Here is a 21,388-nt window from a genome sequence, read left to right as displayed (position 1 = left end):
GCAGTAAGCACGGTCTTATTACAAGAAGGTCGACCAGTTGCTTTTGAAAGCAAGAAATTCGACTGTACAAATCGAAATTATTCTGTTTATGAGAGGGAGTTGTATGCAATAGTACATGCAATGAAGAAATGGAGGCACTATCTGTACGGTGCCAAACTTTTGATCTTGTTAGATCATGAAAGCATTAAGTGGCTTAATGACCAACCGGATCTACAAGGGCGTAAAGCCAGATTGGCCGAACTCCTCCAAAAGTTCGACTATGAAATAAGGTATAGAAAGGGAAAGTATAATATAGTGACTGATGCACTCAGCAGAATGCCCATCATAAATGAATTGAGTTTTACTCAATTCACTTCTGATTTACTTGAATCCTTAAAAGGGAAATGCCAGGTTGATCCGGCATATTCCAACATATGAGAAGCAATAAAAAATGGGGATCCAAATGGAAGGGTTTCCACTGAGGAAGGAATATCTGATGATGTTCAACAAGGAAATGGAGCATCAGGGGTTGCTCAAATGGGATTCAAGTGGAAGAACTTTACCATTGATAATGGTTATTTACTCTACAAGGATAGGGTATGTGTCCCGAAAGATGAAGAAATAAGACACCAAATACTCTTTGACTGTCATGATACCCCTAGTGCGGGACATCCAGGAGTTAATAAGACTTATAGTCTTATTAAAAGGCAGTTCTATTGGCCTGGAATGAATAAGAATGTCCTGGACTATGTGGTCAAATGTAATAAATGCCAGGTTAATAAAGCTGAAAGATTGAAAATGAGGGGACTTCTCCACCCATTAGAGATTCCTTCCTGAAAATGGGAGACTATCTCCATGGACTTTATTGTCTCATTACCCAGAATAGAGAGGGGGCACGACTCTGTGTGGGTGATTGTGGATAGGTTAACCAAAATGGCTAGGTTTATTCCAACTTCAACTGATGTTAAAACACCAGAATTGGCTAGATTGTTCATAGAGAACATATACCGATTGTATGGCCTTCCAACAAATATAGTTTCTAATCAGGATAGAAAATTTGATAGTCAATTTTGACCGGCTGTATTTAGGAAGTTGGATACTAAACTTAGCATGAGTACGGCAAAGCACCCACAAACTGATGGGCAAACTAAAAGGGTTAATCAAATCCTTGAAGATATGCTCAGGGCATATGTAAATAAAAGGCAAACTAATTGGGAAGAGTATCTACCGATAGCAGAGTTTGCATATAATAGTGTCAAGCACTCTTCCAATAGCAAAGTTTGCATATAATAGTGCAAAGCACTCTTCCACTGGATATAGTCCATTTATGCTAATGTATGGGTTTCAGCCCAGAACTCCTTATGCAATGGGACTGAATAGTGGGACTCCATAAGGAAAAGGTTCGGGCAGCCAAGGATTTTTTGGAGGATATGAATAATATATTAAAATTTGCTCAAGAAAATATTAAGAAAGCTCAAAATCGAGCTAGAGCTTATGCATATCCTCACCGAAGAGACATCTCCTTTGAAGAAGGGGAATTGGCCTATCTTAAAGTGCCTGAACAAACTAAAACCATGAAAATGGGACGATATCCAAAGCTTTCACCCAAGTATTGTGGTCCTTTCACAATACTTAAAAGGGTGGGAGAACAGGCTTACAAGCTCCAACTACTTGCTAGTAGTAAAACACATCCAGTTTTTCATGTAAGTAAGCTAAGGAAGAAGCTGGGTGATTTGGATAATCTAATCTTAAATGATAATATTGAGGAGCTATTACATGACCAATCTAATCCACATGAACCAGAAAGAGTTTTAAATGTTCGTAACAGACGAACAAGGAACACTATTTATCAAGAATATATGGTCAAATGGAAAGATTGTTCAGAAGAAAGCTCAACCTGGGAGCAAGTAAGTACTTTAAGGAAAAGGTTTCCCAATTTACAGTTGGACCTTCGAAGTATCGTTTTCGAGGACGAAACCGATTCTTAAGGGGAAGGAAATGTTACATTAATAAATGCAACTTGTGAGGAGACAAGCGCGAGGGATGACCGTCCGGGGGCATTGGGCATCCGAACGGGGTCAAGGGGTGCCTAGAGAGTAAGTGAGTCTAAGGATAGTATGACTTACCTAAAGCTGACGACTGGCAGTCGGATCAGGATGAGGAAGCCAGCAACCTTCTAGGCAAGGCTGGGTGGTGAATCAAAGGATCTCTCTCGGGCTGTTGGGATTGGAATAGAGGGGGCACTTAACTGAATCTCAGACATCAACACATGCGTTATCTTACAACCCATCCTCTAAAAATTCTACCACCTTGTTTTGCCTTAAAAGGTAGATCCAAGAATTGATAGCATGCATACCACACTCAAAATCAAGTTTTCTGGACATCCTTAATCTTGGTATCAGGAGCTATGATCAATCTTGGTGAAAAACGGATGTAGTCAAAGTATGATGTCCATTAGAGATGGACCCTAAGGTTTGTAATCTCACCAATCAGTTGATCAAAACAGCAAGGTGACAACTAAGAAAGATCGATCAGATGCTGTAATGCCAGCAAATTGATGTGGGTTATGATGTTGATCAGCAAGTGACCAGCTGAGGAAGTAAGCACATCTGTCTAGGGCAGTAAATGCAGCACTAGCAGTAGTGGACAAACACCAAGTGGAGGGCTACAATTGAGGAAGGCTCGACAGCCAATGGTGATGGGTTGTAGGCTGGAAACAGGGTACAATACCAGCACAAAAGTGATAACTGATGTGACCTGCAAAACAAGGATGGGGCTGAATGGTAGGTAGTCTACCTATTTATAAATGCAAAAGGATCCTCCCAAATTAGGGTTTGGCTAATCTAACACAAAAACTCTCTAGGAATGCGTTTTCTTTTAATGAAAGTTTAGTAACATTTAAGTTTTGGGGCTGTTTAAAAGAGTTAATTGGTTTATAATGCATTTTTAGCTCAACGATGTGTCCCAAAAGGCTTATGGAAGCATCGACCAATCCCAACAATCCACACCCGGCCCTCTGCGTAATGCATACAATATGCACTATCAAGGCTGTGTGGAGTTAGAGTCTATATGCACCAAAAGACATGAAACAAAATTATGAGTAGAGCAGTTATCAAACAATGCCATGACAAATTGGTCATTAATTAAACCACTAACCTTTAGAAGTTCATGCAAACCAAACACAGTTTTGCTTACTAGACAACCTAGGCAACTACTCGCATTACCGATACAATCCTTTATTGAAAATTCAAAAAGCATACCTTGAGTTTGCACGATAATTACTGAAGCCTTGGAGCTCATGTTTGCCTTGTTTTGTGGACAGTCCTTGTCCTCACAGCAGTGTCAACCTCATGGTATGAAAACTAGCAACTTTTTGAACAATTCTCACCATGTCACACCTTACATTTGCCCTCCCTCCATGAATCTAGAGTCAATTGATCTAACGCTACTACTGTATAGACCTTCTTTGGCTTTGAACTCGAGGTGGCTAGATGGGAACCTCTTGTCAGTTGCACACCCTTATGTTAGTTTAGTACATATCATGGGCTTTAGGCATTGTGTTTAGCCTTTCATTAGGCACCAGGAAAAGGCAATTGTGGAGCCCGTTTTAGGGTTTCTTCAGTTGTCTATTGTCTCACACCAAAGCTTGTAGGGTTTCTTCACTGGTCTCTTGTCTAGCCCAGAGGCTTCTATATATGCTCCAATCCACTCTTAAATGTTGTATCACATCATCATGCATCCTTGGAGAGAGGGAGAATGGAGGCCCTACTACTAGTCATCGTTGTGCAGGACTCTAATGTCCTATTGTTATTGCATTGCACATCTCGTACTGCATCTTATGGATTCCATTGCAACTCATTCCCATTTTTTTTGTGTTCATGTGCTCTTTGTTTCTGTTAGTGTTGATGCTTCCTCTCTCTCTCTTCGGATCATCAACACATTCTCACATGGTATCAAACAACCACTGTTGCAGGTTTGTGTGCTGTTATTGACAATTTGAGGTCTGAAACCTCTGTGTTTTCTGCTGCTGGAGCTTTCTAAACCTGCATTTCAACTTCATCCACCTTACCCGGATGGCAACCTCTCTTCCTGTTGGTTGAACTACCTTTTGTAATGGGCAACCTCTTTTCTCAGTCTCTAGAGCTGCTTTCCCTACATTTTTCTTGCTGAGTAGTCATCTAGGGCTGGAACTGCTTCGCCCAGTCCTAATTTGCTATCGCCTAGAATGCTAACAACTCACACATCCTGCATTTGTGGGCTGATCTCTCCAGTGGCTGGTAAAACCTGCATTTTTTATGATCTGCACCCTGTACTCATGTTTTTGTGTTTTCCATTTTAGAGGGGGTCTCATGTGTCGGTCGTTGTGAAACTTCACTACATTCACTCCATTGCTGCTCTGCCCTCTACCTATTCTTGCATGCTTGTACGTATGAATGGTTGAATGCTGAATTCTTGTTTGATTGGGCTGATTGGACCACAGAGTACCCTAGGTATCTCCCTCTAACTCCTCTCTTCACTCACTCCAGCTCCTCCCTTCATCGACTCTCATGGAATATTCTATTGATGACAAGTTTGAAGGCACTGACTGCTCACCTTGAAATGCTATTCTGGAGGCTTGGTTCGTGCAGTTACAAGGGAGGTTGCCATCTCTAGCCAGTGCTCCAGATGTTTGAGCTTTTGCAGCTACAGAGAACCTAGCAACCACCAAACAGTTGGACAGATCACACCATTGTACACAGTACCACTTTGTAAAATTGGAGACCCATGGTCCTAGAGACTACAGAACCATAATGATTGGTCAATATATAGCCAAGACCTATGTCTCCACTTGAGCATGAGCTGAGCAGTTGGGCAGGAGAAACACGTGTATAGAGCCAAGGGCAAGCTGGTTTCAAAGGGGGATACAAAACATTGAATCGTATGCTTGCAGTCAAGGCTATCATAGAGGAGCGATGCACTCAAGGGAGAAGGATATATTGCTGCTTTGTAGACTTCCATAAAGACTTCAACATCGTCCCATGAGCCAGGCTTATGAGGAGACTACAGGACATTGAAGTGCAACAGATTCCCCAGTGTGAAGAAAAGCCTCCCTCCTCATGTACTCAAAGTCAACTTCTATACTCTTCCATCTCCCACAGAGTGTGGACAGAAGGCATGTCCTACAAATCTATCACATCACTGCAGCTCACACCCCAGGTGAACCAAGCAATAAGCTAGCAGTCAACAGATCACATGCAAAGGTAAGCTTTGAAGAAGCTTCAAACAGGTCAGTCTATGGAGTGTTCCAAGCTCTGAGACTCGGTTAGGATCACATGGTAGACTGTAAGAAAGTTCATAGTGGAGCTTCCACTTCACAAACACTCCTGTACAACAAACCCCAGAAAACCACAAAATGAGCACAAAGAAGAAAGCCAAAGAAGAACGTTTAGCCTGCAGACAGTAAGATTGTAGAAAGGGTATATACAGCAGGGAGTCATCATCCAGGTCCAGAAGGATAAGAGATCCAAATGTAAGATTGCAGAAATCAAGGTGAGGAAAAGGGAGGTCACGCAAGAAGCATGCCACAATTTTAGATTACTGGCAGAAAATTATAAACGATTTGGTATACAAGGAAAAAACAAACATTATCAGCTCAAAGAGACTAGACAGAATGGGACACTTATCAGCAGGCCCAGAAACATACAAGAAAATGAACATGATGGAAATAAGATTAACCACACCTTTCAATGATCCTCATGGCACAGCCCAAAATCCAAATGCCTCCTTCAGTTACATGGTCCATGCATAATGAGATAAAAAGAAAAATTAATAGAAGTTAAGAAAGTGCTGGGAACAGACCTGATGAGCCATGTTATGAATGACAATAACTGATCGAGTATATTGCATCAAACCATGATCCCGATAATAAGCTTGCAAATATACTGGTAGCAATGCAGTGTGCCAATCATTTGCAATAAAGACAAGGTTTCCATCGCCATAACAGATTCCACCACAAGGCACATGCCAGGGAACCTGCACAGATCCATCCCAAAAAGAGACTTCGAAGATGAACTTCTTAGAAATCAAATGCATAATAATGAGAATGCATTTCCGCTGATGAAAAAGTACTTTTCTTGCACACTTTGGGTGAACTGCTGCCAAGAAAAAGAGAAACATCTTTCGGTGCTACTTATGCAGTGATTCTTTATATCATCTTCCCATCATTAAGCCCCAAAAGAGATGTCTGACCTCTACTGCTGCTTTACAGAATAGAACCATGCGCTTCAACACATCCTGCATAGAAAAAACACCTACAAGTGAGTACAAATTCTTATTACATGCATGTATGCATTGCCAGTTGAAATGGCATACAGGATCCTGTACTTGAATTTGATTTAACAAGCCAAAAATTTGATTGTCAGCAAAACCAAAGGACCATCAACTGCAACCAGAGTATATGTAGTAGGGTAATACATAGAGTTGGCATCACAAACTCATAGCAAAAACATCTCTACACTATCTAAACAAACCTTCATACCATAAAGGAATGCATATTTTCCAAATTGTTGAATAATGAAAGCTTCAAGCTGTTGAAGGTTTCTATACCTGAAATGAGTATTGAATCATGCATACATGTACAAGTGCATCATAGTATCAAAGATAGACACACATGATCGCTAAGTATCTGTAGGAAGGAATCAACACAAATTATATTAAAAGTTGTTAAGTGAGTTGAACCTATGCAGCAGGGCAATGATTTTTCTTTGCAGTTTGCATCTGCATGGGCATCTTTTAGTCCAGTGGATCTAGATACTTTCTGAATGACAATGAAACAAATGCAGTACACAACATAGGGATTCCATACAATCGGTATATCATTCACACATACACATCCTTTTTTGGGTGTAAGCACTGTTCTATTACTAGCTTAATGAAGATCTTATGTAAAACTAGCCTTCCTTCTCAAAAAGGGTGGTAATGACCTGATTGATAAAAAATTACAGCAAGCATAAAATTCACATAAACTGAATGCGTAAATGTTAACCCTTAATCTTGGATAATGGTCAGCCTGTTGGCCCCAAAACTAGGGCCCCTTGCGGTATTTCTTTATCTTGAATTGTAATCTGGATGAAATACAATGAGATTCCCTGAGTCTCCTTCACTCTCCAATTGCCTCTTGCTGTCATAAATGACTAGGAAAGCCTTCAAACCAATTTGCTCCTTGGTTTGCTCAAGGATTTGCCTTCAATAGTGCTCCTTGGGTGACAAATTCAGCTCCAAATGTTTGCTACTTGAATAGCCACTTGAATCTCTTGAAATTGCCCCAATTTCAATGACTGAAATTCAATACTCTAAGCCTTCAATTTCTGAGCATACTTCCCGAGGTGACTATCAAACCCTAATTTCTGCTATGAGTTAGGGTTTACAACAAAGATTAGTCAAAATCTCCACCTCCAATGGCTCATTTTGCTGGAAATTACTAAGGAAGGCTGAGAATAGGCTGGAGGATGAGAAAGGATGCTGAGGATAGTCAAAATGGAGACCTCCAATGGCTGATTTTGCTGGAAATTGCTAAGGAAGAATGAGAATAGGCTGTACAATGAGAGAGAATGTTGAGGCAAGAGAAAATTCAACTTCCATCACGATAAAATGGAAGAAATCAATTGTTCTCTATCTAGAAAGCCATGAAAGCTGTCTCCACTCATGGAACACCTCAAATATGATGTTGCTTGGCTGCAACAGCTATCAAACTGCTATTACCTACTATTGTAGTCTCTTTTGGGCTAGTCACTAGCTCTTGAATGGTCTCCTACTGGCAAACAAGTTCACCCTGATACTCAGACTCAAACAAGTCCACTACTTGGATACTTGGATGCGAACGCCTCATTGGAAATGGCCAGTCAACTGTCCTAGCACAGCAATGGCAGCCTTCTCTCTCTCTCTCTCTCTCTCTCTCTCTCTCTCTCTCTCTCTCTCTCTCTCGTCGTAATGGATGTTATATGTATAATGTACTAAACAACAAAAGAGTTACAAAAGTCATGGCAAAGACGCAAAGGAAATTGCCATATGCCAAGGAAGTAAGTCCTCCCGAGGGTGTAAGTCAAAGTGCCGAATGAGATCTATCTGCCAATGCAAGAGACCTTTAAGCCTCGCAATATGTCCCTGAACATTAGAGGCTGAATCAAAAAGAAAAGAATTCCGAATGGTCCAATTGTGCCAGCAGCCCCGGTATCTAAGAAAGTGAAACAAGATCTTCATATGCGACTGTGCCAGTGTGGGGCATTTGGGCCGTACAAAAACCCAATCAAAAGGGCTTAGCAAGAAACCAACCACTACTCACCAAACCGCTGACAAGAGTGACCAGATTTTCTTAGCGAGAGGACAAGAAATAAATCGATGACGGGCCGATTCCACACTGGTGGTTCAAAAGAAACAATTGCCGTTAGAGATTCGATGCTTGGAAAGGGCTGAAGCAAGAGGAAGACCACCAATCATCACCCTCCAAAGAAAGACCTTGCATTTGAAAGGTGTCTTGTTCAAACAGCCCTCCATCACAGTTGCCTTCCACCATGACTGAGATTTACACAATCCCCATACAGTATTAGCTTTAGTAACCAGCCATTGATGATCTTTAATCAGAAGATGATACACCTGGTTAGCTGAGGCCTTTTCCAAATTCAGCTGACTTGCAAGGCCCCAGTCTTGCCAGGGACAATCCGAAGCAAGGGCAGGAAAGGGTTATCTGCTCTGGAGCACCAGCAAAAGCTGTTCCCATAAATCACGATATCCACGAGGGATCCTGAAAATCCTCCTGGCTGTATGAAACGATATCAACACATTGCGACTGGCAAGGGTGGCATCTGCAACTGAAGTCAAGCCCAAACGTGCCATGCCGTTAAATTTTGGTCTGAGCTCATGTTTGCCTTCCCAAGAAAGTAATCGCAAGGCTGCTAACAATTCCAGTTGAAAAGAGTTAGTATCTAAGCGGTCCTCCGCTGGATGCCACCAAGCCTTCTGGAGAACCAATTTCCAGGAACATACCAAATGAGCAAGCAGAGATGAATAAGGACTAGAAAACCGAGAGTCTGCATTAAGAACATGCCACCAAGAGCTCCGAATTTGGGTATTACCATACACAAGCCCGTGATCCTCAAGAAAATAACGGGCTATAAAGACCCACGGGTGATGATCCAAGCACATGGCACGAAAAAGAGACCAACGAAGTGCCAGCATATGAGTTTCAGCATCCAAAATAGCCCCACCATCCATGCGTTTGGGGGCATATGCATGCGACCAAGAAATCCATGAAATGCATGCATGCAAGGAGTCCTTCTTCCATAACATGAAACAAATGTACTGAGTAAGAGCATTCAATGTAGTAGTAGTCCAAGGTAGCAATGGCAAGAAATATGTGAGCATTGGCAACATAATTGTCTGAGCCAGCGAACATGGAAGGGCTAAGCCTGCGACTTCCAATACAGAAACTTAGCTGCCAATTTCTATGAAATCCACTCTAGTAGTTGCTTTGGCCAAACATCAACACCCAAAGGGTACCCAAGTTGCCTAACAATGGAATCACGGGGAACAGCCATTCCCTGCCAGTCCAATGACTGCAAATCTGACTCCGTGCAACTGAGAATGGCTGATTTCAAAGCATTGATATGAAGACCAGAAGCATGACCAAAGAAAGTCCAAACATCTAATGCTTTGCAAAGATTATCCTTGTCCGCACGCAAAATCATGAAGATGTCATCAGCCAAGGATTGAATAGTAAAGTGCTGTCCAAAAGGAAGAGACAATCCAGCCAACTGAGTAGAAGCTACCATATGAGATAACATCGAAAGAACCGGATGAGTCGCAAGGGCAAAAAAGAGAGGACTCAAAGGGCAACCCTGTCTCACAGAGCGTGCAAGGACAAATGGTTCGGTAACACCACCATTTAGCATAACTCGTGAAGAAGCCGCAGTACTAATGGTATAGATCAAACGAGACATCCGAGTACCAAAGCCCATAGTAGACATAAGTTCTGCAATGAAAGACCAATCTAAATAATCAAAAGCCTTTTCCAAGTCCAATTGAATCAATACCACCTCCTGATTAAACTGCCTTACATAGTCAATAGCCATTTGCACATTTAAGACATTATGTAGAACGTTTCAGCCCTTAATGAAACCATATTGAAGAGGATGCACAATGGCAGGAAGATGCTTATGGAGCCGATTAGCCATCACTTTGAAAAAGATTTTATACATCGAACCCATCAAAGAAATTGGTCGCCAATGTTTCAGCATTGACGGCGAAGGAACTTTTGGAAGCAGTTTGATAAGATCTTCTTTCCATGAGGAAGGCATGAACCTCGTTTCCCAAACCTGCTGAAACATAGCCGTCAATGGTTTCACCAGTTGGGTAGCAAAAACCTCAAAGAATTCATTGGTGAGACCATCCCAACAGGGACTTTTATCCTTGGGCAAGTATAACAAAACATCCATAACCTCCTCCTCACAAATATCTGTCTCCAAAGTAGTTTGCATGTCATGTGGAACCTGATTGCAGACCAAATCATAGAAAACTGAGCGGGCATGAGTAACTTGGTCAGAAGGTGAAGGAGTAGAACCAAGAAGGTCTCGAAAATAATTCCTGCATATATTCACAATAGTCTGAGGATCAATAACCATTTGACCTTCTGCATCCTGGAGTCTAGTCATATTCTCTCAAGCAGGAGATGCATGTAAAGCTCGAAAAAACTTATGAGTCTGACAAGCACTATCTTGCAAATTCTCTGTCAAATTTTCCAATTTGGCCTACTGATAAGATTTCAATTGAAACTCTTTAATAAGATCAGCCAAACGCATAGCCAGTGGCAGCAGAAATACATCATCTAGAGTCTCCACTAGTAGAAAACGAACCAAAGCCAGTAATTCCTCCGCTGCTTGTCGACGCCGCCGACAAAGAGAGGCATGATGGATCCCATACTGCTGAACAACCCACTGCACATTAGAGAGCAATCATTCAAAAGAAGCATTGCCCTCAGAGGAAAAGTCCAATAAAAATCTATCAATCAATTGCTGCATATAACCCTGAAAGATTGAATGCTTCAAATAAGACGAGTTGAAACGCAAAGGAAGTCTATCCATAAATTGCTTAAAAGGTGCAATGGGTTGTGCAAGCATCTCAAGCTGTAGAGGAAAATAGTCCGACAAGGCATATTGCTGCAACACTTTCATTTCCAGCATCTCAGGAAGAAAAGCATCATCCTGCATGATGTACATGCGGTACAACCGCGACCACGTAGTTGTATACTACGCAGAATAACTTGTAGTAGACTTTGCAGCCACTAGTGAATATGGGAAAGCACTGAGATCCTACCAGTGAAGAAGAGTATAACAGCACGTTCATAAAACACTGAGAATGAGCGCAAGACATTTTTCGGGTCCACAGTGGCTTCCAGAACATCTTCAGTTCCAGAGTCAGAAAACACTTCATGATTATGTTGAACATAATCACCAAGCAGAGTGTTGGCAAACTCCAACAAATGCTCCCAGTCAACATCCTGAGAATCAATAGAATCAGAAGCAACCTGAGCATAAAAACGTTCCTTATGATCCATTGTATCTTCCGAAGTATGCTTGGTGTGTTTGCCCGTAGGCTGGAAGTCAGGACCAGGGGGCATCTCCTCTGTGCAAGGAACCATATCCTCTGGTTCCTCTATATCAGAATCCGGACCAAGGGCTGCCACCGTTTGGTCGATAAAGGCCATATCCAGACCAGGCATGTTGTATCACCACTTGTGCAGGTCAGATATAGAACCACGATCCGCAAGTAAGACGACCTTACAAGCAAGGTGTGCTGAAGACTGCCCGGACAGCAGGACTGTTTCTACCTAGGACAGAGTTGTCCCTTCTCCCAACGTGGCGTCTGTGTCTCAGTAACAGATCTAAGCGCCACACGAACAGGTTGCAGGCGTGCACGGGCAGAGGTTGCGGAAGGCAGATACAGATGGCAGGTTGCAAGGACAGAGCTCACAGGACGACAGGGAAAAAGCAGAGCTCACGGAAGGCAGAAACGGCGAAGGCCTCTCTCTCTCTCTCTCTCTCTCTCTCTCTCTCTCTCTCTCTCTCTCTCTCTCTCTCTCTCTCTCTCTCTCTCTCTCTCTCTCTCTCTCAACAGGGCGACATTGGAAGAAAGGTCGCAGCCAGTAAGCACCACGGGTCGCCAGGATATTTACAGGTAGGCAAGAGCGGGAATCACTGTTACGAGTGGGCAGAACCGACCCGGTACTAGTCTGAGGGGAGAACTCAGCTCTCTCTCTCTCACTCTCTCTCTCTCTCTCTCTCTCTCTCTCTCTCTCTCTCGCGCGCGCGCGCGGAACAGGGCGACACTAGAAGGAAGGTTGCAGCTAGTAAGCACCACGGGTCGCCAGGATATTTACAGGTAGGCAAGAGCGGGAATCACTGTTACGAGTGGGCAGAACGGACCCGGTACTAGTCTGAGGGGAGAACTCAGGCAGGGCGCAGGGCAGGAAAACACGTCCGTACGTCAGAGAGAGTCAGATCCGCCATCGCTCTCCGTTCTCTTTTTCTCTCCAACATGAAGATAATCTCTCTCTCTCTCTCTCTCTCTCTCTCTCTCTCTCTCTCTCTCTCTCAACCTCAAAAACGTTTTTTCCATTGCATGGGCAAGATTTGCTGAGTGGCAGCCTTTGGGAAAAAAATTACAATATTATCCAACTTTATTAAATTAATTTTCAAAATATGAATTTTGAAAATTATTTTAATAATTATTTATGGGTCAAAAAATAACGTAGCTAGCCAACAGTTAAATTGGCTAGGTCAATTTATCACCGAAGTGATCTTGAGCATTCATTAGCCCGAAACTTGGATTAATTAATTAATTAATTAATACCAAATCCCTAGTATCACCACTAACACTAATGGCTAATTAAATGTCCTACACCAAATTCTGACACGGAGTACCATCTACTACCTATCATGCAAAACTTATTACAACTTTTGCCAATACCACCTTAATCACCCCATGTTACTAAGGTCTCACTATCACTTAACTAACTTGCATTTCACATGTGTATCTCACATATGCACAACTTAATCATGCCAAAGCTAAGCATTAAAAATACATGTCCTCATGACTAACCATAACAAGTATTAAAATTTGTGGGAAAACACATCCAATCATCGCATCAATGCTCACCATATGATAATCAATCAAAGACTATGAACTGTTTTGTCAATATGTTGGTGCTTATGAAGGATCTTACCACTGCTAGACATGTTTGGACTAGATTTCAGAGCCTCTTTGAAGTTTGCACATTCTCTCATTGGCTCAACTTGGAGGTGTGATTTAGACAGCTATATCCTTTCAATTCACCTTATCAATGAGGGATCACATCAAACAAATGAAGCACCCTCAAACTGAGTTGGCAACTTGTGGGACCAGCGTTTCATATCATGTTGCCTTGTATTCAACTTCACATGACGATGTGGCAACAATGGATTGTTTTTTGCTAAGCCAAGAGATGCAAGATGAGCCAAGAAAGAAACAATTTCCACTCGTAGAGTGACGTGAATCAAAATCACTAGCCCAATTTGAATCACTGTAAGCATGTAATTGCCGTGGTTCCCCCTTGGCATAAAGCAATCCAAGAGTCCTAGTACCCTGTAAATAACCAAAAACACACTTCATAGTCTACCAATGTGACATGCGTGGGCGATGCATATATCTGCCCAAGGCTGAAACTGCAAACTAAATATCTGGTCTTGTGTTGTATAAGTAAATGAGACATCCAATTGCTGAAGCATACGTATGGATATCAAAACAAATCACTACCATCATGCAAGGACAGCTTGAGTCCAGTCTCCATTGGTGTACAAATCGGCTTGCAATCCAGTAAGTTGAACCTCTCAAGAAGTCTACCAATGTATCTAGACTGTGATAACCCAGTGCCTTTAGCTTCATGAATGAACTAAATGCCCAAATAGTAGTGCAAGGGCCCCAAGTTTGACGTCTCAAAAGTTTGCTATAAACTTTATTTGAATGCTGAAATCTGATAAGCAAGTGTCTATGTGAGCAGAAGAACCTCAGCATGAAGACATATGACTAGCAAGGATCCCCCTTATTTACATACATAAAGTATAGACTCTGGTGAACCGTTAATGAACCCTTGGCTGAGTAAAAAGGCATGAATTTTCGCATACCAAGCTCAGGAAGCTTGCTTCAAACCATACGAAGCCTTTTCAGCTCGCATACCAAGTGTTCGGATCCCTCAACTGCAAAACCAAAGGGCTGTTGTACAGACACTTCTTCTTGAAGTTCCCCATGTAAAAATGCAGTCTTAATATCAAAATGGTACGCAGTCCAACCATGATGGGCAGCCAAAGCAACCATAGACCGAATGGTAATCATGCAGGATGTAGGAGCAAATGTCTCCTCATAGTCAATGCCTTTCTTTTGTGCGTAAACTTTGGCCACAAGCCTACCTTTATACTTGTCAATGGATCCTTAAGCATTCATTTTCAACTTATAGACCCACTTTGTAACAATGGCTTTCTTCCCAACAAGTAAGGTCACAAAATCCCATGTTTGATTCTTTATGATAGAATCAAACTTAACTTGCGTTGCTGCCATCCACCTCACACTGTTATGCATCCTCAAAACATTCAAGCTCCTCATCATCAAGTGTATGTGCTGCCATAACAAACTCCATTGTGTTAGCACCATCATGCAAACGAGCTTGTCTTCTAGTACAACCAGCAATAGGAGCATCCAAATGACTATCTTTCAAGTCTACAAGTACCATCTAGGCATCTGCCTAGCTTCTTGATTGTGTATAAGCTTGAGTTGAGCCTCATATTCAGCATCTTACTGAATATTCAGATCAGCCATAGGCCGAATTTCTGCATCCATAGGCTGAATTTCTGCATTACTCAATGGAGCAGCTGGCTGAACATTATGTTCACTTGTTGAAGCTCCAACTGTATCACCAAAAGAAATGGGCAACAGCCCTTTAAACACATCATTGACAACCTTATATGTATCAAAACCAGCAAGGGATAATTCTGAATTTTATCAAAAACCAAATCCCTACTGACAAATACTTTCTTAGAGATAGGATCATACAATCTATATCCTTTGCTCTCACTATTGTACCCTACAAAAATGGATTTAACAGCCTTGTTGTCCAACTTCTTTCTTAGTACCTTGGGAATATGAGCATACGCAAGATACCCAAAAGTGCGAAAATGTCCAATAGAGGGTTTCTGGCTGTTCCAAGCCTCAAAAGGTGTAACATTCTTTAATGCCTTGATAGGGCACCTGTTCAAAACATGGCAAGCACACATAATTGCTTTCATCCAAAAACTATGTGGCAAACTCTTTGCTTTCAGTATACATCTGGCCATCTCCATGAGTGATCGATTCTTCCTCTGTGCAGCCCCATTCTGTTGTGCAGTATATGCAGTAGTGTACTAATGGACAATGCCTTTCTGCTTCAAAAAATTATTCTAGGTAGGGGCCCTCGTACCTCCCCTTCCCAAGAGGTCACCCATCCTAGTATTGTTCATGCCATTGTGCACTTAACTGGAAGTTTCCCATAATTGGGCTAGCCATCTAGCCCCCAAAAGCTTAAGGTGATGGAAGACCTCCGATCTATCCAATTATGGAAATCTTCCTCCATTTGGCCTAGGATTCAAACCTAGTCTCAACACATCACTGCTGCACCAATAGCGAGCTAGTTTTTCTCTAGCAAGTGTGGATTACATTTCCAACACCCCCCTCAAGCGACACCTTGGTTGGGATCCTAGTGCCACCCAAGCTCAACAACCTAAGCTTTCATACCAAATGTGAGAAGAGAGAGAATACACAAAGATCGAAGCTTAACTGAGAGTATAGTTGATAGTCAACAGAGTGTGAGAGTGACAACACGACTCCCAATGTAATAATCAAAAGAGTGTAATGTGCAAGTACAAAGTACAACCTTTAAACCTTAGGGTTGTTAACATGTGTTCACACCTGAAAGGTGTAAAACATGATAAGTGCCTGAACTGTGTAACATAGGCACATAAAATAAAGGAGAATAAATCTGGGGGAAAAATCCTCTTGTAAGGAGAGTAAAAAGTGCCCCAATGTCCTATTGAGGATCACCAACACTCCTCTGTGAGCGTAGGCGTGAGTCAAACCCAACATTTCGCAAGCCCAAAAGGGTGATTAAACAGAGTAAAAAGAAAATGCTCTTGCCTTGACCCAAAAGATCAACCCCAAAAAGATGAAGGTATTGGACCAAGGGTGTCACTCTAGAGTGCACAAGGACCTAGGTCCTACCAAGATCATAGAGGTGGTGGATATCATTTTCCCAAGAGGTCAACACAATGAAATCAAGACATCAGACCGAAGGTATTACGATGTAGTATAAAGGGACTACAAAAAAAGTAAAGATGTTAAACACTCTTATAGGATTTAGTATTACTTTATTAAAGGTGTATTGTTTTGACCTAGCTCACTAGTTCTTAGAAACAACGAGACCCAAATATACACAACCACAAACAATGGTGCCAATGTAAAGGTATGAAGAGGAAGAGAGTACATGATTGTAATCAATGCACAAAGTGTGGTAGCTACTCAGGATCCTCCCTGAGCAATGTGCTTGTGAATGCTCCACTTGATGAGGTAAAAGGGATCTACCTTGTAGGCCACATCAGAATGTACGTATTTGAAGAAAACGATATTCATCCTATAGTTTCATCTTTTTGTAAGTTATTATTTGCAAATTCACTATGTAATTCCAAGCAGCAAGAGTGGTGTGTTGCATTCTACTTGCTTTCTCATCCTGTTCAATGCTGCTTTCTCAACAATCCAGTGTTGTGATTTAATTGGTCATACAGACCATTAAGTCTTTAGAGGACATTTCAGAATCTCTTTTTACACACTAAAAAAGGTTTAAGACCTCCATTTCAAAAGCCATGCCCTACTCTTTCTTCATGACTCTTACATAACCTCTTGTAGGTCTTGTCTAATGGATAAGCTGACCATAGATTATGTCTGCCATGCAATCCAAAGTAAAAATAGCTAACTGATATCAAAGCCGTTAAAGGATTTATAAAAGTGGGTACAAACCTCTCGATTTCCACCATAAATATTGTTAGCAAAGCCATGAAAAACCGAGTTGTCAATAAACACATGGTCTACTCCATCAATGTACCCATGATAATAGCCAACCTCCAAGTCCTTGACATGCAAATAATTTATCTGTGTTAATCACAATAACTTTACTCCAAACAGAAAAAAATGGGTAATGTAACACTGCACACCTGGCCCGCTACATTGTATCTTTTTCGTACTCCTATCTCCCTCGCCTCTTCATAAACACCATACCTGGGAGCAACCACCTGACATGCCAAAAAAATGCCTTCACTTAGTAAGTTCATCTCAATTCAAGAAATTAGCACCCAATTAAACCGGTCTTCCACAAAAGAAGCTTCTAGCATGCTTTTTATCATACTTATATGCTTCCCCGTGCAAATATTTGCCCAGATTTGAAAAAACTAAAGCATGTTTGGCCCAAACACACTTGACTTTTCCTGGGCCTTAACATGTCATGCCTTTTAAAAATAGACATTTATAAGGCTTTAGCCTTTGCCAAGGTTCTCCACATGTTGATATTATGAAATTGTTTACTAGAGATTAGCACTAAAACTACCCAATGGTGCGTAATAAATTTAGGGCCACGTATGCTTTTAGCTCGACCCAATCAAACGTACTTCCATCCTTGTATGCATGTGTGCTTGTTTCCTGTATGGCAAAAACCATGCTTTGTAGCAGGCAATCTTCACCACAAAGTTAAAGACTTTACAATAAAGAACTTGTAAAGTAGGCAGATTTAGGGACCTAGTAGAGAAAAGTGACAGACTCATGAGAGTCCTTTGCTGGATTAAAAAGAACAAAAGCATCTTCAGAATTATTCACATGTGCAAGCTCACATATGTGAACACTAAATATAATGTCTATAGAATAGCTACGCTACCATTTCAGCCATCTCCAGACAGATCAAGTATGCCCCTTGCCAGCACTTTATAGTGATCAATATACCTAACCAAGAACATGCAGAAAGTCCTACCCAATATTAAATTTTTGAGTCAAATTGACATTAAAGACAGACATATCAGCAGCGCATGAAACCAATGTATCCCTGTTTCTCCACAAAAACCTGCTCTGTACAGACTCACGATCAGATTCATCCTTCACTCTGATTGGATACACCCAAACAAATTGAAGGCACAAATAGGCCACTTGAAAGAAAAGTTTTTACATGCAATATGTTCAGGTAAGACCTTCCAAAACACTAAGATATTCTTAATAAAGAAATATATTCCTCTATATTTAATCTCTTTGAGATGCCTAAACTGCTGTCAATACCAGCCAAAAAAACTGATCCAGATGTAACAAGGACAGCTACTTTCTTTTGATGATTTAAGCAGCCTGCAGTAAATCACCTGCTTGACTAGTAATGTCAATTCTAATGATTGAGTCTATTCATAAATACATCTTGAGTTTGATTCACCAACAGCATTGTTATCATGATAAGCTAAGACAGACAGTAAGTTCCATAAATACCATTACTCGATGACCTCGCCTAGCTAATGCCTTTGGTAGAGCTCCGGCCACATCACCAAGTCCCCCTTGCCAAAAGAAAGAAACAAGCTCATCACTTAAAAATGTACATACTATAAAGGTGGTTTGCTGGTAATATTTGAAATAGTGTATATAGCTACTGGCTCTTTTATAAACTAGATTTCTCCAATATCACTTCATCATCCAAAGAATAGAATATCTACTTGAAAATAGTGCATGAGGCAATAAACACTGCAAGCACTCTCACAACCCTGCAAACCTGATACCTGTTTTTGACCAGGGGGCACACTCAGCAGCAACAATAATAACATTCATTACATTGGGACCCGCCGGAGGTGGCGGTTTCTCTGCTGAAGTTCCTGAAGTAGCATCCACTTCTCCCTTCTTTGATAAATCCTCAGACAAAGATTCCTGCTGCAGAGCCTTTTTGTCCATGCTAGACTTCATAATGTCCTCAAGACTTGGTGTTTCAGGCAGAGGAGAGAATGGACTTGGAGAAGTTGGGATTGGCGTTATTGGAGTTGGATTTGTTGAAGTTTTTGGAGTTGTTGGAGTCGTTGGAATTGTTGGAGTTGAGGGAAGGAAGTCACTAGAACGTGTCCTTGAATATGCAGGCAATCCTGTTGTCTCATAATTCTGAGACCGTTGAGCTTTACCTGTATCTGCTTGTAAAAACCCTCCTGGTGGAGCTCTAAATTCTGCTGCCCTAGTTGCACTACTGGAGAGAGGCTTTGATGAAATCCTCTGATTGATCAAACTTTGACCCAAAGAATCATTGGCTTGGTCTGCAGCTCCTTTTCTCATTTTATCATCCCCATCATTGTAAGCCTTCATTTGTTCCACTGGACTGCCAAGATTTTCTTTCAATGCTGTCACAAGTTTTTTGCGCTCTGCAATCTGCAAACCTCCCAGCTATCAGTGCTAATTTTATTCCTTATACTTATATTAGCATACATATGATGCTTTTCGAAATTGCAGTTAATGGGACAGAAGTCAAACACCTATCTGAATTGCAATATCAAAATGACTCCACCTGTGACATGGTTCAACACTGAAATAAGATGCCTCGCAAAACTAGAAACGAAGTACAAATACCACAACTATCACCTGACCTCTTGTTCATAATAGACATAGCAATAATAATCATATGGTCAAAAAACATATAACTTGCAGAGTGGAAGAGGGCATTAAGGGGCCATCTTGAACTTGATCGTCCAACCTCACTAGCAGTGCTGGCTTGCTCCTGACCACTCAACAGAATCATCATCACCGGTCATCTCTGCAACTTTTTCCAAGGGACCCAGCCAAAATGGATGCTCCATTGTTTTTTGGCATATTAGTGGGTCAAAGAGCCAGCATTGCATGGGGGAGTCCATGAATGTATGCTTGCCTATCCAATATAGTGCATCAGATGCTAGCTTCATGGTAAGTTTTGGCCCAGATCTAATCACATGTCTGCATCTTTCACCTTATAAAGCCCATTTGTTATATTGTATGATGAGATACAACCACAGATCTCACATATCCTGCTCAATGTTCTGGGGATGGGTAAGACAGGTTGGTCAGAAGTAAAGATGTGCTGCTGCTCGATAGTCTCACTGCATCTTGTTGTCAAAGCATGATGCTGCCAATGCTCTGTGTGTGAACACACCTTAGTATGTGTTTTAGCATGTGAACAATCTTCAATGTGTGTAAGTTTAAGGTTAGGGTTTGGGGGAATCAATGGGCCTATAAAATAAACCCTTAGCTTTGTTCTCTCTCTCTTTTCGTAAATTGTTCTCTCTCTCTCTCTCTCTCTCTCTCTCTCTCTCTCTCTCTCTCTCTCTCTCTCTCTCTCTCTCTCTCTCTCTCTGTGTGCACGACATTCCGGACTAACATGATGCAGGACATTCAGGAATAGGTGCAGGAAGCACAGATGTCAATCCTGGACTTACATGATGCAGGCACAAGAAGTAGAGGACTGACATCATTGTAAATGTGTGACACACGAGCAGGAAGCAAAGGACTGACATGACGCAGACATTGCAGACACATAGGGACTAACATGATGCAGACATTGCAGAAATGTAGGGACAGATATGACACAAGAAGCAAAGGACTGAGGCCACGTACCTGCAGGAAGCAAAGGTCATGTGAAACTATGTCACAAGGCAGACTGAACTCTAGGCGGGACAGTGGTTTGATACAATAGATTGAAACTGCATTACTGAGACTTGGACGGTAGCCGGCACTTGACTTAGACAGTGGCCTGATGCAAGTTGTGTGAAACTGCCGTGATGCGGTTTGGACTTTGGTGATGCAACCAGGACTGTAACAGTGATGCAGGCTGGACAGTGATCTTAAATAGCATTACTGAGACTCAGACAGTGATCTGCATTTGACTTTGACAGTAGTCTACTACAGCAGTCTTAAATTGCAAGACTCGGACAGTGATCTGCATTTGACTTTGACAGTAGTCCGATACAGCAGTCTTAAATTGCAGCACTCAGACAGCAGTGAAAACACTGTGATCATTCAGGGCATACAGTAAACAAAAACTGCAAATTTGGCTTAATCTGGACTGTTGAAACATGAGAAAGCAAAGCACGCCATGATATTGTGACCAGTATTTGTGAATGCATTGGTTGTAGAGGAACGCACATTTGCAAATATGGGTAAACCAGCATCACCAGGAAAACAAGGTGATCTCCCAATAGAAGAGCAATCCTTCCAAAGCCCACTAAAGCTCTACAAAAGATGATCTCCCTGTGACAGAGCAATCCTTCCAAAGCCCACTAAAGCCCTACAA

At 41.6% G+C, this 21,388-nt stretch overlaps 1 protein-coding gene across 1 annotated transcript in view; it reads right to left on the bottom strand.

Moving 5' to 3' along the window:
* Positions 1-21,388, bottom strand: part of SS2 (starch synthase 2) — a 76,486-nt gene that overhangs the window by 21,381 nt on the left and 33,717 nt on the right. Inside the window, exons 3-8 of the mRNA XM_087693376.1 lie at positions 18,867-19,497; positions 18,583-18,647; positions 17,280-17,357; positions 17,086-17,196; positions 6,208-6,252; positions 5,818-5,991 (exon numbers count right to left, since the gene is read on the bottom strand). Of these exons, the coding sequence (XP_087549502.1) occupies positions 5,818-5,991; positions 6,208-6,252; positions 17,086-17,196; positions 17,280-17,357; positions 18,583-18,647; positions 18,867-19,497 (1,104 nt within the window). The remainder of the gene's footprint in view (positions 1-5,817; positions 5,992-6,207; positions 6,253-17,085; positions 17,197-17,279; positions 17,358-18,582; positions 18,648-18,866; positions 19,498-21,388) is intronic.

This window comes from Lygodium microphyllum, chromosome 14 (genome assembly GCF_053477565.2).
Source record: "Lygodium microphyllum isolate KBCC chromosome 14, Lygodium_microphyllum_v1.1.10, whole genome shotgun sequence".
In the NCBI taxonomy this organism is placed as follows: Eukaryota; Viridiplantae; Streptophyta; class Polypodiopsida; order Schizaeales; family Lygodiaceae; genus Lygodium; species Lygodium microphyllum.
Note: the sequence above shows the minus strand (reverse complement) of the source record. Positions and strands in the feature narration are given on the sequence as shown.